This window comes from Podarcis muralis, chromosome 1 (assembly GCF_964188315.1).
Source record: "Podarcis muralis chromosome 1, rPodMur119.hap1.1, whole genome shotgun sequence".
Taxonomy (NCBI): domain Eukaryota; kingdom Metazoa; phylum Chordata; class Lepidosauria; order Squamata; family Lacertidae; genus Podarcis; species Podarcis muralis.
This window is the reverse complement of record NC_135655.1, coordinates 18,084,424-18,110,206: the sequence shown is the minus strand read 5'-3', so window position 1 is coordinate 18,110,206 and position 25,783 is coordinate 18,084,424. Positions and strand designations below refer to the sequence as shown.

The window sequence follows — 25,783 nt, the reverse complement described above, 5'->3', positions numbered from 1 at the left end:
GCCGAAGAAACCTTTTTTATTCTTTTTAACTTCTCTTTCAAGCCTAAGCTCATTTTGCCGTTTAGCCAGCCTGACTTTCCCCTGCAACTGTTGGCTACACGTGTATACTCCTCCTCTGTGATTTCCTCTTTCTTCCACTCTAGAAATGACCCCTAGAGTTTGTACAAAGTAAACTAGCATAAAAAAAACAGAAGAGAAGAGAATTGAAAGGTTATGGCTTCATCCCTATGAGGAATAGGCAAAAGAAGAAGAATTATCTGCAAAAACAAGACAGACATTTAAAGAAAGGAATGGAAGTTGTGTATGAGACAATCAAAACAGTTGCATGGAGAATTACAAAAGAATTACTAATGTCAGTATGATTCCTGTAAGAGAAATGGAATGAAAAGTCAAGATGTGATAAATGTACCATTGAGAAATTTAGAAAACAAGCAGCAAAATACTGGAACTATAGGCAATTTAATCTGAGAAAGATATGATAATCATGAAATTAAGCTGAATGCGCTGCAATCCTATACACCCATACCCTAGAGCATGGGTAGGCAAACTAAGGCCCGGGGGCCAGATGTGGCCCAATACCTTCTAAATCCGGCCTGTGGACGTTCCGGGAATCAGCGTGTTTTTACATGAGTAGAATGTGTCCTTTTATTTAAAATGCATCTCTGGGTTATTTGTGGGGCATAGGAATTCGTTCATCCCCCCACCCTCAAAATATAGTCCGGCCGCCCACGAGGTCTGAGCGACAGTGGACCGGCCCCCTGCTGAAAAAGTTTGCTGACTCCTGCCCTAGAGAATGAAATGGGGCTTACTTCTGAGTCTTAGGCTGCAATCTTGAACCCACTAACAGGGGGTAACACAGAGAGATTGTGAGTTGTCAGGAAAGGGCAATATCCAGTGTTGTAAGATAGGAACAGGAAATAATGTTGACTAGTAGGGGAATGGTAACAAGGGGCCTGGTCAAGATTAAAGTAAAAGCAAAAAACCATCAAGGAACGATGAGAATCCGTGAAGTATTTATGACAGCCTTGCTGTGTCTGTACGAGGGAATACAGACATGAATTTGATTTAATAGACAAGGTAGGTAAGTAAATACCGGGAGTTTCATGCACGCTGGCAGCTAAGCCACATTATGACAAACAATAGGTAATATTTGGAACACATCAATGCCAAAGAAACTGTGAGGCAACTGTATTACAGTGATAAGCAGCTGTCATGCAGGCCCCTGAAAGCAGTGTTTACCTGTTACAGTATTTATTAGAAAGCGAAGAGAGAGTAGAAGCTGAGCAGAAATGGTGGACGGCAGGAGGCAGAAGCCAAAATTGGGCATAGAACAGGCCAGGATATGAAGAGATGAATATGCATGGCGGGGGCCGGTGCGTGCAGCAAATGCGTTTGCGAAATGGGAGAGGCGGAGGGGCAAGGCCCTTAGAAAGGCTGCAATCCTATGCACACTCATTTGGGCAAGGAAGGAACGCCTTGCCCAAAAAACCCATGGGCCCGACTTAAAAATAAACCATGCGGGCGGCTGCAGGGGCGCATCTTCAGGATCCCTTGGAACTGATGAGCGCAACGCCTCTTCCTCCCCACCCCCCGCCGTTGAGATACGCATGTTTACTTCGGAAATTGGAGCGTTATGTTTTGTAGGATGGCACCGCACGAGTGGTTTGAAAGACACACATACACCCACACCCCTTCCTAGCCCTCTGGAAGAAAACTACGGGGAGGGGTGTGGGCCGACCCCGACTACAGCCCAGGGGAAGCGGCGGTGGCGGTTCTCCCGGACCAATTTACTAGCGCGGACATGACAGCGTGCAAGGAAGAGCGTGTGAACGGGGCTGACACGGGATGACGCATCTAGGCGACCTCCTGAATCGCGTGTGTCGGTGTCCGAAGAGAGCAGCCGGCGGCGGAAGCGTCTTCCTCAGGGGCGTGTGAGGGCCCTCAGCCACATGGCTTTTAAAAATTTATTTAAATAAGAAAGACACAGGAGGAGGAAGGCGCCAGGGCCGGAGTAGCCCCCACCCGCCTCGCCCTCCTCTGAGGCGACGCACGAGAGAGACGGGGTCGGGATTAGGCCTCCCCCATTTACCTTTTTTAGCGACGACAACACGGGGTTCAAAATCCTCTCACCGGACGGCGCTGCCCGGGGTGTGGAGGGGGGAGGGGAAGGGGGGAGGAGGAGGAGGCGGCGGCGGTGGTGGCGGCCGCGAAGCCAACCACAGCCCCGCCGCGCGCGTGCGCGTAAACACACACCTACAAACTCACTCAGTGGCTCTGAGGACCCAGCGCTGGCCCCGGCCCGCCTGCGGCCTCCCTCGCCCGCCCCTCCAGCGGAGCCCAGGCCTCCACCGCTGCCATTGGTCCGCAGTCCTCGCACTTGGGCGGGTCAGCCAATCCGGCGCGCCTCCTGTTCGCCCCCCTCCCTCTCACACACACTTCTTTTGAAAGGGTGGGGCGCGTGCGCGAGAGCCTGAGGGAGGGAAAGGGCAGCGGAGCGAGGGCGAGAGAGGTGGGGGTGGTGGTGTTGCGAATTCTGATTGGCGGGGATAAGAGCTCCGCCCAATAACACCGCCCCCTTCCTCACCCCGTACGTCTTCTTCGTTTATCCACCTCCCGCCTCTTGGAGAGCTCATTGGCTGGAGTCATCCGCCTTCGTTTCGCCCCTGCGTCCCTCCCATTGGCTAACAGAGTCTAGGGCAAAGCGGAGTGGGTGAGAGACAAAAACCAAGCCTCGTCTCTCTCTATCTCGCTCAAACGCGGACGTGATTAGGGTAGGGAGCGCCTGCGCGCGCGGGCCGGGAAAATGGAGGAGGCGGGATTAAGAGTCTAAGGTGGGGTTTCGATTGGCGGAGGCGACTCGCTCGTTGGCGTTTCTCCCGTAGCCTGCGTGACGCAACGACGTCGCAACGTCTCTGTCGAGGCTCTCTCCCAAGATGGCGCCGCGCAGAGGTTGTCGTTGATGCCTCGACGCGTTTGGCTCCCTGTGGCGCGTTGCTTCAGTGAGTCGTTCTGGGGAATGCGAGTGGCTGAAAGAGGGTTACGGGGCCCCCGGAAGTCTTCTAAAAAGGGGGACCCTCCTAGAAAGAGCTTGTGGCGGCGACAGTAACGATGGTTGGAAACGCGTTTGCTCCACTCTTCCCGTTTTTGCCTCAGCCCCTCCTGAAACCGCCTTAAAAGGGCTGTTGAGGAGGTTTTTGATAATAATAATGATGGTGATGATGACAGTGATAATATATTTATAGCCCGTCCATCTCGCTGGGTTTCCCCAGCCACTCTGGGCGACTTCCAACAGAATATTAAAAACGATAAAACATCAAACATTAAAAACTTCCCTAAACAGGGTTGCCTTCAGATGTCTTCTAAAAGTCAGATAGTTGTTTATTTCCTTGACATCTGATGCTAATGATATAAAGGATGTTACCGGCAAAAGCCTATGTCATAATAAAATAGTAAATTTTAAGGTGCCGCAAAACGCTTTGGTTGTTTCCTGTTATTCGTGTGTGTGACATTTTGTGTGGGAAACTGTTGTCTTCTGGTCATATAACTAAATCCTTCTCTCCCCCCCCCCCAAAGGTTCGGACGTTGCCTTGTAAAGAAGCCAACGCTTGAAAACCGGGAACCGTTTGGCATCAATAAATGAAGGAAACAAAAGAGAACTCCAGCCCTTCTGTAACATCGGCAAACCTGGACCACACGAAACCATGCTGGTACTGGGATAAGAAAGACTTGGCTCATACGCCATCGCAGCTAGAAGGACTCGATCCAGCTACCGAAGCAAGATATCGGAGGGAAGGTGCTCGCTTCATATTTGATGTGGGAACCCGTTTGGGACTGTATCCTTTCAGTTGGGTGTTGCACAGTTGGTTGGGTGTTGCTCTCTTTTTTTTTTTTTAGCAGTTGAGAATTCAGTTAAGATTGCTCTTGCTTAAACACCTGAATACTTTAAAGTCAGGCAAAGTAGGTGTTGAGTAGTTCCACCTGAATACTTAAGTCAGGGTTTCAATAGCTTGTGTGCAGTGATCTGGTGAAGTGGCTTATATAGGATGGGAGGGAGAGTACCCTCTTTCCCCTTCCACCCTAATACTGGGGACAGTCATGAAACTGCTTTCTTGCAAAAGTGTCAAGAGAAGTGCAATGGATCTGCGACACTAGCACTATGCATGGGAGTGCATTCTTTGCAAACGACCCTATGTAGATGCATCATCATTTAAAAAAGTAAGTTGTCATCATTGTGTTTTGATGCATCATTCAGTCTCATTTGCAGTTAATCTTTAGAGCTGGGTTTGAGCTAAAATCTGTTCAGAGCCTTATCTTGTAATCCAGACATTATGATACGCTAGCAACTGGGATAATTTATTTTCATCGATTTTATATGTTCCATTCCTTCAAGCAGTTTCCAAGATATGTAAGTATAAATATGCTGTTTTTATTCAAAAACTGTTAATAGTACTCTGCCATTCATGTGTATTGTCCTAAACCCAGAAGTGACCAGAAAACATCACAAAATGCGGCAGAGTGGGGAGTTTGCAGGCTTTTTCATTGATGGTTCAAATATATGCCATTTCACTAGTGTGCAGGTGCCTCTAAACGTAACCCCTACGTAAATGTGTGTGTGTGTGTGTGTGTGTGTTTGCCTGTACAGTCCATAATTCAAACTATAGTTAGGCTATAGCTTAGCATTTTTGCTGGGATCATACCATAATATGTTACATTATATAGGGACTGTTTATTTAGCAAATTAAATTTCTACCAGTCGACAAATCTGAGGGTGAAATTGGTGATTTCATAGTTGTACCTCGGCTCCCAAAGCCTTGGGAGTCGAATGTTCCAGCTCCTGAATGATTGAAAACCAGAAGTGAGTGTTCCAGTTTTCGAATGTTCTTTTGGAAGCTGAACGTCGGATGGGGCTTCTGCTGTTTCCGATTGGCTGCAGGAGTTTCCTGCAGCCAATCAGAAGCCAACCTTTGGTTTCTGAACATTCAGGAGGTCAAACGGACTTGCAGAACGGATTCTGTTTGACTTTTGAGGTACGACTGATACCTCGGAAGTCAAACGGAATCTGTTGCAGAAGTCCATTCAACTCCTGAAAACATTCAAAAACCAAGGCACGGCTTCCAATTGGCTGCAGGAACTTCCTGCACTCAGTCAGAAGCCATGTCAGACATTCAGATTCCAAAGAACATTCACAAACTGGAACACTCGCTTCTGGATTTGCGGCGTTCGGGATCCAAGGTACAACTGTGTAGTGATTACATTGCCAGTAGGTGGCCTATTAGAAACAGAAGATTGAACTAGGTGGAATATAATGTAAAATCATGTTCCTATGGTCCCAAGTTGTAAAGGTCATATGAATGCCACTGTTACACTTCATTGTGTGCTCTCACAAGTGGCACAACCCATTATTCTGTGGACAAATCCGGCATGACACGATGCCATTTTTGTTTGCAGAATTATTTCATGGCTGGCAATGCTAGCTACTATGGTTTCTGGAAGCTCTTTTATTCTCATGATGCATTGACCTTGGTCAAGTACAGCAATAAAATCTTATACAACTTTCCAAAATACCGGTGGTGATGGTGAACAGTTAGTAGGGGCTTCAGTGTGGTGTGCATAGTCCCACTTGTGCCTGCAAAGGCCTTCCCTGACACCCACGGGACCCTCCTCCCTCTCTTCACATTGCTTGAAAGAAGCATTTTATTGCAGCAAATAGAAAAGGTTGTAGTGTGTGCTTGGTTTCAATCTGAGTATCGTGCCCTTGACAGTTTTTCCAGTTTGCAAATGTGTCCATGGGCCCCAAATAGTTGACAGCCCATCACATCGATCAGATATATATTTTTTGTTTTGTATGAGTGGATAATCTGTTCTTCTTTTATAAAATAAAATTATTATTTCCTCTGAATTTTATATTTGGGCAACTTTCTAAAGGAGATCTCTCTATCTCTATCTCTCTCTATAGGTGACTGGAGCTTGCTGTCTCTTCCTAGCAGGAAAAGTTGAAGAAACACCCAAAAAATGTAAAGATATAATCAAAACAGCTCGTAGTTTATTAAATGATGTGCAGTTCGGGCAATTTGGAGATGATCCAAAGGTAAACGGACATGTGCTAAGGATGCTTTAGCTTAAGTTAACATGGTACAACCCTAGTAATATTGTCTGTAGATATCTAGTATAGCATATGATTTTAGTGATAGTGTTAGAGTAAAATAGTGTGAACTAGAAGTCTTCTTAAGCTAGATAAAAAACTTGATATTTTTAAAATAAAATATTACTAGGACCTTTCATCAGTATTTAAACAGCTGGAAGATATTTCAGTGGTTGGGTTCATTTAGATAGTATTTTTGCCATATGTTATTTTCAAAGGCGATGTGTATTGCAGTGCTTGTGTGTTGTTCTCCTTTGCGTTTGCCTGTCTTTTCAGCAAAGAAATAATCCACTGCACAGGGGAAGCAGTGAAACTGGCCACACAGAGTGCAGCCATATGCATACAGTAAGCAAACTGGAACAAATACACTTTTGTCACTTATTTCTTTGTTATAGTTATAATAGGCATTTTGTCAGCCACGAAGTCTTCAGATGACTTAGATATAAAGTTAATTTTCAAAAAAAATAACATATGCTGGAAAGTCTTGCAGGTTAGCATGAATATAGGCTTTTTCTGCATAATTTGGTAAACAGTGTACATGTCTTGCTAGACAGTGCTGCCGCATTATTTGTGAGTAACTTTGGATGTTTGGAAGCTTTTGAACACCTCTTGGAGCAACTCCCTGTAAATATCACTGTGGTTGTCTATTTTTTGTGTAAATTTCTGTAGACCCAAGCTTTGAGCTAGTCATAAGGCACTCAGATAGCCAGTATTAGTAATAAGGAACTGCTTGTCCACTTTGACTTCTGAGAATGTTTCCTCCAACTTTACTTGGAGTTTTAGGCTAAGAAGCTCCCGTCACAGTTTGATGGCTGAACAAGCATTTGGTTCCACTCCTCCCATCTTCTCATAGCCATGGATGGTTGCCTGGCTCTCGCACCTAGTGCTATAAGTAATGGGGGGAAATGAAAGAATATGCTCAGGGAATACTGTCAACCTCCAAAGTATCCCTTTATGAAGGATATTTTACTTTGGCTGTTGGAAGTCATTCCTGAAATAATTGAAATCCGGAAGCTCGTATTTCTTTTCCTAGTAATTAGCATTTGACTGCACTTCTGTGCAGTTTCACTCTTTCCCCAAAACTGTGCTGCAGTATTATGGACTTTTTAAAAGAAAAAGACAAAAACGTGGTTGTACAGCAGGGATCAGCAACAGGATTTGCCATTGGGCTTTATTGTGGAGATAGTACTAGCTAGGAAAGTAAGCCCTCTCACTGCCATGAGAACTTGTAACTTCCCCCATTGCACCTTCCTCTTCTCTTCCCCTATTTTTCCCTTTCTGTGACACTTTGCCAGCAGATCAAGAGTGTGGTTTTTTTTTGCCAGAAGTGGAAACGAGGCACACAAGGCTTGATCGTAATCATGGTTCCTTATGCTTTGCTCTTTGTTGTCTCTATGATCTCTAAGTCCACTGTGATGCCAAGTATAGGATATGAAAAAATAATAAATAGGATATGGGAAAAAAAACCGGTTCTGGTCATCAGTGAGGTAGAAGGTGATTTCCAGTTGCTGAACGTTGTTGCACAACCACAATAATGTGGGTGCTTATATGCACTCATTTTATATAGCTGTTAAAAGCAAAATTTTATTTTTTAAAATTAGGTGAAGTTACTGCAGACAAGCCCAGAAGTAGATAACCCTCGATGTGGCTATCCTTGGCATTATTGTGTAATGCCACCTGGAATTTTATAAAATGTTAAAAAAAATAAATCAGTTGGCTTTTTGGAGTAATGGAGTCCTTGCTCTCTTCTTATGACATTTAGGAAGAAGTTATGGTTTTAGAGAGGATCTTGTTGCAGACAATAAAATTTGACTTGCAAGTGGAGCATCCTTACCAATTCCTGCTTAAATATGCTAAGCAGCTCAAAGGTATGAAAATAGCATTGCATTTCTCAGTGCTGGTGTGTATGTTGTTGTTTAGTTGTTTTGTCGTGTCCGACTCTTCGTGACCACATGGACCAGAGCATTCCAGGCACTTCTGTCCTCCACTGCCTCCCGCAGTTTGGTCAAACTCATGCTGGTAGCTTCGAGAACACCATCCAACCACCTCGTCCTCTGCCGTCCCCTTCTCTTTGTGCCCTCAATCTTTCCCAACATCAGGGTCTTTTCCAGGGAATATTCTCTTCTCATGAGGTGGCCAAAGTATTGGAGCCTCAGCTTCAGGATCTGTCCTTCCAGTGAGCACTCAGGGCTGATTTCCTTAAGAATGGATAGGTTTGATGTTCTTGCAGCCAAGAGTCTCCTCCAGCACCATAATTCAAAAGCATCAATTCTTCGGTGATCAGCCTTCTTTATGGTCCAGCTCTCACTTCCATACATCACTAGCTGGTGTGTATAGGTGACGTCATATTCATTCCCCCCCGCTGATTGTGTCAATTTAATCAGCCACATTTTTAGAAGAAATTATTGAAGGGTGGGAGGCAGACAGATGAAATGTCTGATAGGCCATTTAGCATATTTTGCGCTGAATGTGTGTGTTTTCATGCATGCCATTTGTTTTGTAGATTGAGAGCTGAGCTTACACTTACTCAGGGGCCTCTGCATGCCTTCTCTCAATGTAAAACCCTGTATGTGTACTTCAAGCCTGTTGCAGTTCTTAATGTGCCTCATGAGGCAATTGTCCCTCAGGCCCACCTGCAGCTCACTTGATGTCATATGATGTCAGGCATGGGATAGATAAAGCTGTGGTTGAAAATGAGCAATTGAGAGTGCTTTCAGCATCATTCACATTTGATGCTGAATGCAAGCTACATCGTGTGGGCTGGATCCTCCTCATACCAGATGATTAACTGGTGGGCGGACCCTGCACACCTGTCAGATGGGACTTGTAGAAGGTTGGTCACAACTGGATCCAGCCCACCAGCTGAAACATATTCCCCACTCCTGATAAAGTAGAAAGTATGAATACTGTGTAGTAGATCATCACACATTTTTATTTTTTTGTGCAGTGAAACTGCAGTGTATTCTTTCTTCTGAGGAGGAGAAAACATCTAATTCTGCTTAGGTCAAGGAACGCTTCTCACTTTTTCATTTTCTTTTTAGCTGGAGTTGCCACAAAAGCTATTGTTGAAAAGGTTAGACTTGCGCATTTGCTGTTTAGTGGAAGGTCTGATTCTAGACTCTTTTGTTTGGCAGAATGTAGCCTTTTCAAATGGGCTTTGACTGCCCAATCCATTGAATCAAAAGCTTCATGCGGTTGTGTGCAAAGTTCACCATCTAGATGGAGATAGCCATAAAGAAATCTGCCTCTGTATATACTTGGTCCCAATGTAGGTATGGAAAACATGCAAAGCTGTTTTTCTTGCTGAGCCTGCAATCTGCAAAAACACAACAAATTTCTTTGGTTTTAATCCTATATAGACTTCTGTGAAGACCAGTTTTACTTCATGGGGCTTCTGAGTGAAAATGCATAAGGTTGTGTTACATATCTGATAATCACCAGGCTGTTTCATTTTCTTAGTAATCCTTATCTTTTCTCCTTTCCTCTTTCTGTTACGTAACCCCCCACTTCTTAATAGGTGACAAGAACAAAATTCAAAAACTGGTTCAAATGGCATGGACATTTGTAAACGACAGGTAAAAACCCTGCAATCATATGCTAATTTTTACTAAAAATCATTATGCTCAGTAGTTAATCACTTATTGAGGCTTCCATTCACTTTCTTTTCTGAAGCATTTCCAAAAAACTTGAAAATGGCATTATTCAGACTTTTAGTCTACCCCATCCCACATCCTTGGCCGCACATGACAAGTGCTCTGCAATGTGGCTATAGTTGCATATTGAAGTGTGTGGTGGTTGGAAGAGGAACATGATGTGGGAGTGCTAAATCAAGTACCTGGAAATGGTAATGGGCTGGATGGGAGCCAGTGAACTAAAGCTCAGTCCAGAGAACATGGGGGTGTGAACAGTGGATGATTCATCCGCTCAGTTAAGTGGCATTCAACCTGTTGTTGAGAAGGTTGCACTCCCCTGAAGGATCAGGTTTATAGTTCTGAAGTGCTCATTATTCCATCTTTGTCACAGGAGACACAAGCAGCCTCTGGTCTGAAGTGCCATTTACTAGCTTAGCCCTCCCTGGGCAAGGGATAGTTTCACTTCAGTTATCCAGGCCCATTAGAACTACTGTGGTGCATTGTGCATGGGGCTGCCTTTTGTAAATAGTCCAGAAGCTTCAGTTAGTGAGATTTATTCACTGCCTTCCTGCTAATGGACTCCCAGTGGTTTATGTTTTATAATACCATATACCAGTGTCTGATGATAATGGATTCTGGTTTGGTTTTTCTAGTCTGTGCACTACATTGTCGCTGCAGTGGGAGCCTGAGATCATAGCGGTTGCTGTCATGTATCTGGCCGGCCGCTTGTGCAAGTTTGAGATTCAGGAGTGGACATCAAAGCCAATGTACAGAAGGTGGTGGGAGCAGTTTGTGCAAGATGTACCTGTGGATGTCCTGGAAGGTATCAAAAGTATTTGCTGCCCAAAACATTTTTCTCCGAACCACTATCTTTACAACAGGCATGATTTATACAACTTGAATACAAACTGCTGTTTATTATAAACCAGAATATAGCATGATAGCTCGGTTGGTTAGAGCATGTTGCTGATAATGCCAAGGTTGCAGGTTCGATCCCCATGTGGGACAACGGCATATTCCTGCATTGTAGGGGGTTGGACTAGATGATCCTTGGGATCCCTGCCAACTCTACAATTCTGTGATTCTGTTTAAATAAACTGGGGTCTTCGCATCCCTCATTTAGAGCCTGTCTGGGAATAGTACTGTTTCATGTTCTATTTGCCTCCTTCCTAATATTGATAAATATTTATCAGTGTTTATATCATACCTTTTGAACCTTATTTGTAGGCGTGGAATGCTTTGGGTCCTTCAGTAAAACCATGTTTAAAAAGGGCCCATACTTTTAAAGAAGAATTCACTCAACAGTTTGCCATCTAATGGTTTTGATCTCAATCTGGTGAGCAGAGTTCTACTCACATAAAGCTCTGCTGGACTGGGGGGGCAAGTTACATTTATTTCTTCTTTCTGAAGCCCTCTGTGCCCCCTCAAAATTTGCTCTAGCAAGCACAAGAGAGCAGCACAAAAGAGGCAATGGGGGAGACAGGGGAGCTGCAAGGGAAAGAGGGAATGGGCAAGAACCTCATAGGGGGGCAATTGTTTGTCATGGCCAGCTGAGAAGCTGGCAGGCACTCAGAATGTCATATAAAGGAAAGTTTGTGGTTCCTTGGAAAAACATTAGATAAAATGTTTCTGGTATGTTTTTGAACACAACTTACAAATATAAGTCTCAATGCTTTAGCTGTTCACCAGAGTGTGTAACTTTCTGTCTTTTATTTCATTGTTTTAAAAGACATCTGTCACCAGATCCTGGATCTGTACTCGCAGGGGAAGCAACAAATGCCTCATCACACCCCACATCAGCTGCAGCAGCCTCCTTCCCTTCAGTCGACGCCTCCGGTGCCTCCAACCCAGCAGTCCCAAAGCTCAGAGCAGTCACAGGCGCAACAGCCGAAAGAGTCTCAACCGGCAGGACAGCCACCCCCACCCCCACCTCCGCAAACACAGCCATCTAAAAAACCATCTCCTCAGTCAAGTCCTCCCAGGCAGGCGAAAAGACCAGTGGTAAGAATAACAGAAATGATATTATTGCATTGGAAAGTACAGTGGCCATTTTTTTAAATCAGACGTTGGTAACAGGATGTCTTACTGGAGAATCTTTATGCAATACAGAACTTACATAAAGCTCTTAATTGTACATGAATAGAATAATCAAATACCTAAAGTTTTGAGAAAGCATGGAACAATATGGAAAGGTACATGGTGTTGCAGATTTATTGATTGATTGAAATTACTTATAAGCCGTCTTTTAGGGTAAATCCTCCCCCCAAAGCAAAGCAGATTCCAAAATTAGAATATAAAGCATAATGAATTGAAGCTGTAAATACGCAGTAATCAGTGGCAGCAGCCAGCAGGTAACATTAATCCCAGGTTAGCTATAACATTACAAAAATAGTTAAAAATGAAGCTGCATCAAAAATACACTAGCTTAATTAAAATGCTTAACCATAAGAGAGCAGCAGTAAAAATGTTTTCATTGTCCTGCAACAAAGGACCCTGGTGCATCCCAACAAGAACGGGGCTGAATCACTGTGTTGCCACTACTGAGATATTTCCTTTCGAAACACGGAAGCTGAAGTTTTATCAAGTAACTGCATGGCCATTCTGGTGTTTGAAGTAAGGGAGCATGCACCAATTTGTGCAGCATAGAGCTGTAGTCAGAAGATCACAAGCTAAAAGGCTTCAATTATTTGGCTGTTAAAATATTGAAAGGGTATGAATTTGTGCCACTGATATGTCGTCATATTAAGGATTTTGGTGATAATATTTTTACAAAATATGATTCCACATTTGACCCTAACTCACCATCATTTGATGTCCAGAGAGGCTAATTTTGGATTTCCTGATTCTCAGTGCTTTGAATACTGCTGTTGTGATTTGAGTGTTTGATCTGCACAATTTTTTCTCAATAACAGGCAGCATCACCAAAGGATGAAACCAAAACTGCAGGTATTTCCCCCCTTTTTGTTTTAAAATGATCTTGTTTTGTATGGTAAAACAATGGTTGAATTATTAAAGTGTACTATTATGCATAACTACCCGCAGCTAAGTCACAATGAGTGTTTAATTGCATTGCTATTTTCTTTGAAGAAACCTTGTTGCTACTTTTTTGGGTGTGACACTCACAAGATCACCTGTTTTGCTCTATTTTCAGAGGCTCCTCCTCCTAAAATTGCAAAAATTGAGACTTCACACCCACCAGCACCCCCTGCACATCCACCACCTGGTAAGTTCTGCTGCCATCTGCAAAGTGGCTGTTGCCTCCTCTGTTTTTCTCTGAAACTCTGCAAACGCTGGAATTGTCAGCATATGGTTAGCCTGTACCCAGCATGTCGCACAGGAGCACAGGATTTGGATGGCTATTGCAATGGTGTCTCTGGCAGCCTCTCTCTTACATCATGGATGTTGGCTTATGTTTCCACTAACCCGACCAATGTACCAAAGATGGCATTCAAACCATCTTTTCCAACGTTCCATTTCTGCTAAAGATTTCCTCTGCTGTTGTTTTGACAAAAGACATTGGACACATAATCCGGCAGCAAGGGAGTTTATAAGTCTCTACTGCAGCTGAGTCTATTAGGCCAAAATGGTTATTGTGTATTGTTGAGGTTTTGTTACATGGAGGAAGCTGAGGTTGCCTGGGAGCATACTGTTGATTGAGGTCGAGTTCAACCTCATCAGGACAAAGGAAAAAACATGTCTTCTCCCTTTCATGTCCAAGCAAGCAGCATAAGCAATAGCTATACACAAAACAGAAGTTCCCAGCAAGCTGTGCTGGAGTGTAAACAGGCATGTGACACACAACAGTCACGCCTGTTCCCCTTAAGGAGGAACGGAATAGTCTAACACATACGTATCAGCTCCTAACGTACAGATCAATTGCCCACTTAGCTGACAGTGTTCTTTCTGTCATGCGCAGATGCACTTGTGACTGAAGTGTTGTGTTCTTTGTTGCTGTTTTTCAGAGCATAAGCCTCCTCTGACCGCCGCTGTTTCCATGGCAGGCGATCAGACGACTACAGCCGATTCTGTAGACATGGCAAAGGTGCAGATTGCTCCTCCGTCGCATCCCGCTCCTGTGCATCAGCCGCCCCCTTTGCCTCACCGCCCGCCACCTCCGCCTCCGCCGTCCAGTTACATCACCGGCATGTCCACCACCAATTCTTACATGTCGGGAGAGGGCTATCAGAGCCTTCAGTCAATGATGAAGACTGAAGCACCGACCTACGGAGCTCTGCCACCCTCCTATGGACCTCCAACTCACTTACCATACCACCCGCATGTGTACCCTCCCAACCCTCCTCCTCCTGTTCCGCCACCCACGTCATTCCCCCCACCAACTATTCCTCCTCCTACCCCGGGCTACCCGCCACCGCCTACCTACAACCCTAACTTCCCCCCTCCCCGGTTACCTCCTTCTCATGCTGTCCCGCCGCATCCTCCTCCAGGACTGGGAATGCCACCAGCAAACTACCCCCCTCCTGCCGTGCCCCCTGGTGGGCAGCCGCCAGTGCCACCTCCCATACCGCCGCCTGGGATGCCACCTGTTGCTGGACTTGGACGTGCCACCTGGATGAGATAGCAGTTGTACATAGCATATGCTTTAACCCAGGGGGTGGGGGGAGCAAATGGTTTAAACAGGATAGCTGAGTGGCAACTAGGGGAATAGTCTGTATAATGAAGAGGCTGGTGTATGGGATCTGGGAGGCAGTGACTTAGAATTTTGACCAGTTTGTTCACGGTCAGTAGAGAGTAATGCAGGCTTTTTGTTTCAATATTGCAAAAGTAACTGAAATCCAAGTTGTTCCGAGTTCATTCTAGCACTGGATTACTTTGCACTAGTGAAGATGTTTTAAAAGCCATATTGGCTAAGTTATATTGGTAAGAAGAAAACTTGCTTCTAGAAATCAGTGCCTACTTACTGAGTGTCGGGATTAAGGTTAGCATTCCATCCGAGAGACCCTTTCTGGTTTTCATTTATGTAGTGTTCCAGCAACACTTAGAGGCAATTTTATTTAATATATATATGCACATATATAACACTCAACAACCGATTGCTGATGAGCCTCCATTGGTGTCTGGCTTTCTGTCATTTTTGGTTTGGAATGTACTGGGTTCTTGACCTGTAATGTATGTTTAAACCTACGTGCAAATTCCTGTACATAAATATCTATATTTTCTAAGTGTGGAAGTCTGAATGTAATGGCATATTGTGATTTACAACTTGGTTAAAAAAAAAAAAAAAAAAGGCTGACTTTGTGGAAATGTACCCGAATAAACCTGGTCCTGGAATCTAGTGTGGAGAAGCAGTCATTTATCCCAATAATTGACACCTGGTTAGCTGCAGCATTAGATGGTTGCAGCGCCTCTCTTCCCAATTCAAATTGTGCTACTCACAGTCACATCATCTATCTGAATTACATAACTGCTCTTCTGATACTTTCACCCTTCCTACCACATTTTCTGTGTCTCTCTGCAAGGCATTCCTAGAAAGAGACAAAAGGAATGCCTTAGCAGTTGATAGATTTTGCTTGCTGCTCTAAGTCACAGTCAGCTACTGGACAGCCAGATGATGGCCAACCAAATCACCAAATTGTTGTTGTTGTTTAGTCGTTCAGTTGTGTCCGACTCTTCGTGACCCCATGGACCAGAGCACGCCAGGCACGCCTGTCTTCCACTGCCTCCCGCAGTTTGGTCAGACTCATGTTTGTAGCTTCGAGAACACTGTCCAACCATCTCGTCCTCTGTCGCCCCCTTCTCCTTGTGCCCTCCATCTTTCCTTTATGGTCCAGCTCTCACTTCCATACATCACTACTGGGAAAACCATGGCTTTAACTATGCGGACCTTTGTTGGTAAGGTGATGTCTCTGCTTTTTAAGATGCTATCTAGGTTTGCCATCGCCTTTCTCCCAAGAATACCAATACCAATGCCTAAATACCAATCGGCTAACCAGGAGAAGGAGAACCAGTTCTATCAACTAGAAGGTCCTTCATTAGAGTAACCTGGTCCTTTGCTTGTTTGTGGTAGTGCTGCAGAGCTGGGGGTCCCTGACTTTGGGTCCAACAAGATGGCTGCTTTCCCCATTTTTTAAAATGAGTGTGAATGTGTGTTCATGGATTGTTAAGGATGTTGCCTCTTTTTGTGAGGGCATTGGCTGCTTCTTTGTCTTGTTTTGATGGTGATAGATGTTTTGCTTATTTTGGATGGCAGGGTCTGAGCATCACTAGTTCTTTCTATGAAATGGCTATTTTGTGTAACCTACAACAGGTTCTTCAATTTCCAGATGTACTCCCTGTCCCCCCGCAAAAGAAACGGATGCTGTAGAGCATTATGTGGGGGAGATAAAGAATGACACTTAGGCATGTTCGCCTATAAAAGGCATGAGTCTTTTTCTGAACACGTATTTTGATCGCCCTTGGCAATTCATGAAATCACATCCTTCTATTTTTCCATGATCACATCTTTGCATTGACTTGCTGAAGCTTCGGGGGGAAAGCAATGTCATTCAGTGGTAGAGCATTATTTGACTTCACCCCTGGAGGCACACTCCATTGTCTTTCAAGACAGACCGATGCCAATAGCAGCAGCACATAACATGGCAAGGACTGTGCTGGGTAGAATAACATTTCTGCACATAACTCGTATACACTCCTCTTTCCACAGTGCCTATGAATGGTTTTCGATGACATGTTTGTTCCCAGGTATAGATATATATTTTCGATTTCTGCTCCTTTTGAAATACTGCAATTGCTTAGGAATAACCAGCAGGTCAGTGACACGGTTCTGCACTGTTTATATTGACAGCAGGACATCAGATGTTGCCAGAGCTCAAGCAGATCCATTTCAGCTTGCTGCAGGCTTGGCACTCTCCAATAAATTTTGTCTAAAAGGTCATCAGCTGTAGCAAGGAACACGGTGTAGCACTTTCATAAAACCCACACCATGTTATCAAAGACTATTACAGAGTTTCCGGGAAAATGATCAACACGGCAATCTTTACAGCTGGAGAAGAAAAGTCAACGGGAGCTGGTTTGCTGGAGTTTGTATAATAGGGGACTTAGTCTTAGCTAAGCTTTTCTGGACAATGTAAAAGAGAACTTGTTTTCAGAAAGCATCACTTTTCTTTTGATTAGTGAATGCTTTCTGGTTATACCTTTTAAAAGGAGAGATTTTTTTCCAGGTAGAAGCAAGCATCCGCTGGTTCTGGAAGGTTACACTGCAATTTCAACTTTCGTAAATAATTTTGTTTGCTGGTGAAAAAACCAGAATATAAACCTCTGGTAGTGCCGTGTAGCTCAGTGAAAGTGAAATCAGTTGTCTGTGCTTTCAGAAGTGGATGAAATGTGTGTTGTGGCCTTCTTCTTAATTAACATCACCCCTCCTGTATATATTTGAAGCAGACTCCCAATTGCCATTTTGGACTATAATTATAATCCTTGCATATTGACTGTACTCACTGGGGCCAATGGAATTAGTTAAAAGGACAAAAGGAGTAAATTATGGTTAAATACTGATCTGATTTAAAATATTCAGGTGAAAGCGTCTCTGCAAAATATTCCTATAACTGCAAACTAAGTTGAAATATTGCAGGACTGCAAGATCACAGTGTGAACAGAAACCATTGTCCTATCCTAATTTGAATCCAATTAATTTAAAGCCCTTAGTTTGTCAAAAAGCAAAAAAATCACAGCTCACTTACAAATAAGGTATTTTATTTTCTTCAACTGAATGTATGCACTATCACAATCTCTTACTTAATTTTTACTAAAATATTTCAAATGAAGTTTTACACACTTATCAAAAAATCTGCTTACATTTTCTCTCCTCCCCACCCGCCCCATCCCAACTTCACAAAAGCAAAGTGATTCAAAGGTATAAACGTGTGTGCTAAGATCTAAAGACATTGCTTATATATACATGAGCAGAGGTACTAATTTATTCCAGTTCTTTTAGTCAGTCATATACAGAAAATATAGCGGGGCTGTAAGATCACAGGTTGAGCAGAAATCATAATTTCATACTGATTTCCAAAAGCAGCACAAATTTTCCCCACTTTATGAAAAATATACAATTTTATCACTTTACAGTCATGCACTTTGAAAAAAGATCAGTAGTACTTCTCCCACCTTGTTTCTAAAAAGGTAAAAGGTCACTTTAAAACACTGATTTATCGCTATCATTTGACTAAAAAAAAATGTGCCGTTCTGAAACAAGGTTGTGCTCTTCCTCACAAAGGTACCGGGAGCCAGCCCACTTGCAGTTTGCCATTTCACAATTTTCCTCTGACTTGCAAATGTTAAAATGTTACCCATTTTTTTCAAAAGAAAGGAGGGTAGAGGATGGAAAACCATGAATTTTGTTCGGACGTTTTAGAGCAGTTGCAACTCAAAACCGAATGCTCATGAATTTTTGGGGTATAAAAATTTGGTCCCAGCTTTCTCAAGCAGGTTGTAGCTTTGAACTATCATTTTTTGAAAATGGCAATCATTTGTAGCAGGGGGTGTGGCTGTCCCTTCAGCTGAACAGCAAGATTTACACCCCAAAACACACACTTTAGAGCACAGTGTGCAATGTTTATTTTTGCTGTTTTTGACAACTGAAACTTCAGCACCCAAGTCATACTGCCAAGTCGTTGAGTGACATTTCCCACCCGTTTCCCGATCCCCAAGGAAGACACTGGCTTTAGCTCAGGTTGAGCTAAATACAAAGCAGCAATTAACAAAACAAAATAAAAAATTACATACAGCATTATATCTGTAAACTCTACAATGCATATCTTGCATTTGAGTGTACCTTATGCTTTCATCTATGAAAACATAACTATCTTTTCGTTGCAAAGAAAAAAAAAGAACCCATATAATTAGAAGTACTAGGGAGCAGGGGTAATTATTTGCTTGAATAGGGCTAATTATAATAATATGGTTTGTGCAATATCCACTATAGCGAGTTTACTAAGTCCTGGATGTCTTCTCATTTTCAGATTGCTTGGGGGTGAAGGTAGCGCTCATGACACTTCATCCCTGTTGTGTTTTTAAAGTTTGAATTTTACCCAATGAAATAAAATGCAATGCAAGGAAGTGTTTTCCTTTGGCTTGCCAGCTCCCCCGTCATTCAACAAGCTGAAAGAAAAATCCAGCCCACCCAAACATCTGGAGTGGGATCCATAAGGGCCTGAACTATACACCAAAACACTACTCATCAAATTTACAGATGACACCAAACTGGGAGGGGTAGCTAATGCCACAGAAGACAGAATCAGAATTCGAAATGACCTTAACAGATTGAAGAACTAGGCGCAAGCTACAAAATGTTATTTCAATAGGGATAAATGTAAGGTTCTGCACTTAGGTAGGAAGAAGAAGAGGAGTTTGGATTTGATATCCCGCTTTATCACTATCCGAAGGAGTCTCAAAGCGGCTAACAATCTCCTTTCCCTTCCTCCCCCACAACAAACACTCTGTGAGGTGAGTGGGGCTGAGAGACTTCAGAGAAGTGTGACTAACCCAAGGTCACCCAGCAGCTGCATGTGGAGGAATGGAGATGTGAACCCGGTTCCCCAGATTACGAGACTACCGCTCTTAACCACTACACCACACTGGAAGAACCAGAAGCACAAATATAAGATGGGGGACACCTGGCTTACTAGCAGTACATGTGAAAAGGATCTAGAGGTCCTGGTGGACCACAAGCTGAACATGAGCCAACAGTGTGATGCAGCAGAAGCAAAAAAGGCTAATGCTATTCTAAGCTGCATCAACAGAAGTATAATGTCCGGATCAAGGGAAGTAATAGTACCACTCTATTCTGCCTTGGTCAGACCACACTTGGAATCCTGTGTCCAGTTCTGGGCACCACAATTTAAGAAGGATGTTACACGGGGGAACATGTGCAAGAGGAGGGCAACCAAGATGATCAAGGGTATGGAAAATAAACCTTATGCAGAACGCTTGAAGGAGCTGGGTATGTTTAGCCTGGAAAAGAGGAGACTGAGAGGAGATATGATAACCATCTTCAAATATCTTAAGGGCTGTCACATGGTGGATGGAGCAAGCTTTGAGGGTAGGACTCAAACCAACGGCATCAAGTTACAAGAAAGGAGATTCCGACTGAACATCAGGAAGAACTTTCTGACAGTAAGAGCTGTTCTGACAGTGGAATGGTCTCCCTCGGGAGGTGGTGGACTCTCCTTCCTTGCAGGTTTTTAATCAGAAGTTGGATGGCCATCTGTCATGGATGCTTTGGCTGAGATTCCTGCATTGCACACAAAAGCTCATACCAATAACAAACTTAGTTGGTCTCTAAGGTGCTATTGGAAGGATTTTTTTTTATTTTGGTTCTGTGAGGAGTGAGATCATTAAATGCTTACTGGCTAGTTTCACATTTCTCTTGAGCAGGGCACACTTCTGTATGAACAACTGCCTAAATCTATCAGTAGCATAGGTCCCATGATGGAATAAATATCACAGCCCATAAATTCTGCTGCTTAATACTTTAGAAAACTTCTTGTTACTCCAGAGACTGGGCACCATTTGATCTGTTCAGCAAATAGGTGGATCAAAGCAGGGCTACATAAATCTCTCCCCCACCCCCCAACACAGAAAAAAACATAAACTGTTACTTGTGGCTTGCAGAACAGATCATCTCCTTTGCTACCTTCTTGTTGGGATTCATAAGAGTGGAAAGGAGAGGAGAGGGATCAGTGGGCAATAATACCAACTCAATAAAAACAGAAGACTTGCAAATCTACTATTGTATAAATTAATATGGAATATTGTAGAAGAGGACTAAGGTTGGAGAGAAACAACGGTTATTTCAGCATAGACGATGGTTTTTCAGAGGCACCTGGTTCAACTTCCTGCAGACACAGGAAATCGGCCACTACAGCAATCACTGACAGGTAGACCAACCAGCCTCTGCTCAAAAACCTCAAAAACCATCACCCTCCAAAGTAGTCTGCCCCACTGTCAAATGGCTTACACTGTCACTTCTAACAGTGACAGTGCCTGAAGTGCCTTATCACTTCTAACTCTCAGCCATTTTCTGTGTACATGCGGGGGATCTCAACTGTCAGATCTCAGCTCGGGATCTCAGCTGACCTGGGCCATCCCTGAGCCTCCTGTCCATTCTAAGCAATCCAGATTCCCTAACTGCTCCACCTGTACTGTCCATACATGCTTGCACACCTGAGCTTCTCACAGTCACCATTTTCACTTAAAAAGAATGTAGGTGCATTTTTTAAGAACACAACAGGCAAAATGTCCTCTTAAGCTGTCAGTGGTTTCATTCCCAACAGGGGGGCCAATTTGCTCTCTTGGACTTTGGCTCACATGAGAAATGGGTTCTGAAAGGCTGAACTACAACTGACCTGAAAATGGTTTGGGTCAGTTTGAGCGTATTTAAATGGATGAGTTGGATTTTACAGGTATGGAGAGGGGACATGGGCATAAATATTTCTGGTATTACAGTTTTCATTAAGTGAATGTTCACCTGAGTAGGTTAAGGGCTTTTTGGGAGAGAGTGCCTGGAAAAAAGCCTTGGGTTCCAATCCTCATTCCTCTCACTTGAATAAGAAAATAAAAGGGGGGGGGGGAGAACAACAGGGAGATTATCACTGTTATATCTGTCTGTGGTGAGAAGAGCAAGGAAGGAGGGAGGCTGTGTTGTGAGCCCAAGGCCCCACCTGATCTCTCCTTCGGATAATTCCCAGGGGTGCTGCTAGGTGACCTGTTTATTGAGTATTCATTCACCCCGACTTGTCAACACTGGCATTTATTCTGATTTGTTTCCGGGGAGGTTAGATAATGATGCTTCAAAACGAGTGTTTTCCCACACTGTCCAGAGCATGTCCCCATCATATTCCTTACTGCAATCTTTTGAGGAAGTGAGTTTGTTTGACGCACAAGACCTCACCATTTTGCACGACCTGAATTTGCTGGTTTGCAACTGGATCCCAGCAACTGTCTGGACGCCCCAGGTCATAAACCACATCCAAATAGGCCCAGTACCTGGGTATAGGAAGGATTTGCAAAGCCAAGAAACGCTGGAACATATTCAAGTGGAAATGCAAATGGAGAGGTATACTGGGAAGACTTTGACTCAAATCTTTTCGGTTTATCTATTGCTTGCAGATCTATGTAGGTCCTCAATAAGAACAAACCCTGAATAGTGGCATCCAAGAGAAACAGGCCTAAAAAACGGAAAGATCTAGCAGCACAATAGCCAAAATTCTTTCTGAGACCAGACTGCAACGGCTGAAGGTTTGGCAACTTCAGGGTAATGGAAAAACGCAAATATCTGAAGAGTGAGCATTAGCCCCCCAAATCTCCCTTTCTGTTGGTTATTTTGCACAAGTGGGATTTCATAGCCGGCTAGTGAGTTGTTATGCTTTCTTGGGGAGAGCCAACATCGTCCCATTGCGACTACAACTCGCAACAGCCTTAGCCAGTGAGTGTTCAGGGTGATGGGCGTTGTATTCTAGCAATGTGTGAAGCTCACTCTGCCGGCTCTGCCTGCGCTATACAATTTGAGGAGATGTACCAAGAAATGCGATGAAACAGGGAGAAAGCGATCAAAGTCTTTGGCAGGTTACAAAAGAGCTGCATTGTCATAATAGAATACCCCTCCACCTTATACGCAGCAGTTCAAAGAGACACTTGATGCGGGCGAGTGGCTGAACCGCGGAGGCAGCACTTCTGAAAGACAGCGTTTTCTTTGTGCGACACAAACGGCTGCTCCTCCGCTTACATTTTTAGATAACACCATTCTGCGCATTATTTCAGTGAGAAGAAAGAAAGAAAGAAAGAAAGAAAGAAAGAAAGAAAGAAAGAAAGAAAGAAAGAAAGCCACTCTTTGCAATGTCATGCCAAGGCTGAAATAAATATTTAAAAAATGGAGAGAAGGGGTGGCATTTTCTTTTCAGTTCTGTAAAGCATAGGCAAGAGGGGACACTGAAGAACTGCTTCACACATAATCTTTTTTCTTTCTTTCTGGCATGGAGCTAACATCTGAATAAGCAAAAGCAACAACAGAGACAGAAGCACGACCGCTGGAGGGTGATGCAAAGGTAGGCAAGGCAACTGTACCTTTCGCTGTCGGATGCAGAGTTGCATGAAAGAGGGAGTTTAGGCAGGTGGGAATGGGATGCTGCCCTTACACTGAGGAATCTAGTTCAGTACTTTCTCCAAGGCTTAGCAGTGGTTTGCGGGGTTTCAGGCAGGGGGCGCCACTTACTGAACGAGTCTCTTCCATGCAGCTATTAGGAGCCTCCTCAACGCCAGCGCCCTTGGGTAAAATGCTGTTAGTGGGGCTCCATCTCTAAGCGGGCTTGCCGCCTCTTTCTTTCGTCCACTCTTGCCCATTTGCCTTCCTCTCCCTTTGGATGCAAATCAGCACCACAGAGAGAGAGCAAGGCATGTAAATCAGGCATCAGCAAACTTTTTCAGCGGGGGCCAGTCCACTGTCCCTCAGACCTTGTGGGGGGCCGGACTATATTTGAAGGGGGGGGGAGAGAACGAATTCCTATGCCCCACACATAAACCAGAGGTGCATTTTAAATAAAAGCACACATTCTAGTCATGTAAAAACACGCTGGTTCCCAGACTGTCCGCGGGCTGGATTTAGAAGGCGTTTGGGCCGGATTCGGCACCCAGGCCTAGTTTCCCTACCCATGGTGTAAATGTTAGGGTCCTTTCCTCCTTGCTCACTCAGAAACCGCTGGGGAACAGGCAGCGAGAAGGCCACAAGACCCCAAGAATTGGCAGTGGGACCCTGGCTAGGGTGTGGGCCTCGGCAAATTGGTCAATGATTCCGACCCTTGACACCAGACCTGAGCTTGGTCCTCCTGAGCACTTGATCTACTCTAGCCTACCATTCGCCGTATGTCAACGTTGCATTAAGTGCCTGCTATTATTGCTTGGAAGCCGCAGCATTTCTGCTGCAGCAACATGAAAAAATGTAAGATTATGCAAGTGGGGTCTCCTTTGCACAAGTGCCTCGCCCGGAAGCCGCTATGCAAGAGAGATGGGCAGACATCAGGCTTATTGGGGCTCCCTTGTTTTCTGCAAGAACCGCAATATCTATCTGATGCAAAACAGATAACAGTTAGAATAGAAGAACGTGGTGCCACCAAGCATGTTCTGAGCCTAGGAATCTGTTCTCAGCACCAGAACTGAAAGGAACATACAGAAAAAACCCATTCGAAAGCTTTCTTCATGTCAGGCAGCCTAAGTAAGGTGCTGTTGCTACTGTTGTAACAATGGGCGGTCAAAAGCCCCTGCAAATCAGCCAGAGATCAGACCCCAGCAGACCCTACCTTCTGCCCATTCCTGATCTAAAGCAGCCCCCATGACTTGCGGGATTTGGGAACTTCAGCCTGGGGTGGGGCATGTGACCTAGAAACATGAAGGCAGTCACAATATCTTCAGCTGTGCAGGCCGGGCATTGCTTCTCAAAACGCGCATTTTAATACCAACCAAAGATCTCTAGCAAAGCTTATCACTCTCAACAGGTAATTGCCCAAATAATAAGGCTACAGAGATATCACAGAGCTACTTCTGGTGTTGTGGATTCCATGTTAGTTTCTAAAACAACGCAGCTGGGGTTGTAGCTCCGTGAACAGGGCAAAGGAAGAAAGGGCGGGTGCTTTTGAACGACCTGTTTTATTGCGCATTTGTCCTGATTTGTTGGCAGGGTGGTGTTGCACCAAAAAAGTGCACTTTCCAATACATCACTTTCCTTATGGCAAACAGCCCAATCTTTTTTGGGGGAGGCAGAGGAACGAAGCAGTTGTGTTGTGCAAGACCTCCCAATCAACTCCCTGGGGTGCAACCCAAATTTGCGATCGCAAAATGGCAACGGACTGGAAACTGTAGAGGCGAGGAAGGTCCCTTGCTTTTGGGTTCAGGTATCTCTACATATGACCATACAACAAAGCAGGTTGTCACTACAATACAAATGACACAAATCGGCCATTGGAGGATAGTTATTAACCCATTTAACATTGTTCTGGATCAGCACAGCCTGCAGGTAAAACCTTCCAAACTGCCTTATTTACACTATAAACAGTTACAGAAAGATGGGAGCGAGTAGGAAAAGATAACCCTGGCAGCTAGATGCAGAGCAGTCCCTGTTGCTCTTCCTCTTTCCTCTCCCAGCCTTGCTGCGCGAGGTGCTTATAACGGGCCTTTGAACTGGTTTCCGGAAAGATGTTGCCTGATGGACGGTTTGGAGCTCGCTGCATCCCCCAGTTTCCGCCAGACGACCTAAGAGCAAAAGGAAAGAGAGGGTGCTTGTTACCATTTATTTTATCTGCAGTTTTCTATCCCACCCTTCTAGTGCCTATATGTGCTACTCAGGGTGGCCTACAACAGTTTTAAGACTTCATTGTCCTAAAATACGATAAAGGTAAAGGCCGTAAATGGCCCTACGGATGCTAAGCTTGCAGTTCCGAGGAATTCCTGGCCCCAGCTGGGTTTGTGAGATTCCTCTCTGATTCACTAGGTGGCACCCAGATCCCGAGATAACATTGGCTGACAGGTTTAAAATGCTGATCTTGTTAAAGTCTCCCGAAATTAGAACTAGAGAGGGAGAGATGCCTTAGGTAATGGTATCAAACCAGCAAATTAGGCTCAGAAGTCGAGTTCAGAGCTAGGTCAGTTGCTGGCAAGCTTGCAAGAGTCATGTTCCCCTCATCAAGCATTGCTTCCCAAGTGGAGCAAGTTGTGTGCCCTTCAGACACAAAGTTGCCTTGCATTTGAAATCCAAAAATGCTTAGAGCAGCCATCGCCAACTGAGCGCCCTCCAGCTGTTTTCGACTAGAGCTCCTATCCGATCTTAATGTATGGTGTTTTACTGTGGTTTCACAATTTGTGGGAAGCCACCCGGAGCGGCTGGGGCAACCCAGTCAGATGGGTGGTATACAAATAACAAATTATTATTATTATTATTATTATTATTATTATTATTATTATTATTAGCCACCCCTGCTCCCAGGCAAGAGCCATAGCTCTGCCC

At 44.2% G+C, this 25,783-nt stretch overlaps 3 protein-coding genes across 9 annotated transcripts in view; 1 reads left to right on the top strand and 2 right to left on the bottom strand.

The window, feature by feature from the left end:
- Positions 1-2,286, bottom strand: part of SETD3 (SET domain containing 3, actin N3(tau)-histidine methyltransferase) — a 46,119-nt gene extending 43,833 nt beyond the window's left edge. The window contains exon 1 of one of the 2 annotated variants that reach the window (XM_028715116.2): positions 2,266-2,286. The gene's annotated coding sequence lies outside the window, so the exon portion shown is untranslated. The other variant, XM_077924230.1, reaches the window with a different exon arrangement.
- Positions 2,287-2,779: 493 nt separating this feature from the next.
- Positions 2,780-15,063, top strand: CCNK (cyclin K). Of its 3 annotated transcripts, none has more exons than XM_028714557.2 (12): positions 2,781-2,999; positions 3,574-3,833; positions 4,324-4,405; positions 5,957-6,088; positions 6,419-6,487; positions 7,905-8,010; positions 9,660-9,717; positions 10,428-10,597; positions 11,504-11,775; positions 12,687-12,720; positions 12,926-12,997; positions 13,737-15,063. In XM_028714557.2, exons 2-12 carry the CDS (start codon positions 3,637-3,639, stop codon positions 14,351-14,353), a joined length of 1,809 nt encoding a protein of 602 aa, XP_028570390.2. In that variant the 5' UTR covers positions 2,781-2,999; positions 3,574-3,636; the 3' UTR covers positions 14,354-15,063. The 3 variants fall into 3 exon arrangements, with proteins under 3 accessions (XP_028570559.2, XP_028570390.2, XP_028570483.2); XM_028714650.2 differs by lacking the exon at positions 2,781-2,999 and adding an exon at positions 3,032-3,111; XM_028714726.2 differs by lacking the exon at positions 6,419-6,487 and having other exon boundaries at positions 2,780-2,999.
- Positions 15,064-17,467: 2,404 nt separating this feature from the next.
- CCDC85C (coiled-coil domain containing 85C) overlaps positions 17,468-25,783 on the bottom strand; it is a 182,375-nt gene continuing 174,059 nt past the window's right edge. For all 4 annotated transcript variants that reach the window (XM_028714227.2, XM_028714316.2, XM_028714158.2 and 1 more), the window contains one exon: positions 17,468-25,032. In XM_028714227.2, the coding sequence (XP_028570060.1) occupies positions 24,943-25,032 (90 nt within the window). In that variant the 3' untranslated portion in view covers positions 17,468-24,942. The remainder of the gene's footprint in view (positions 25,033-25,783) is intronic.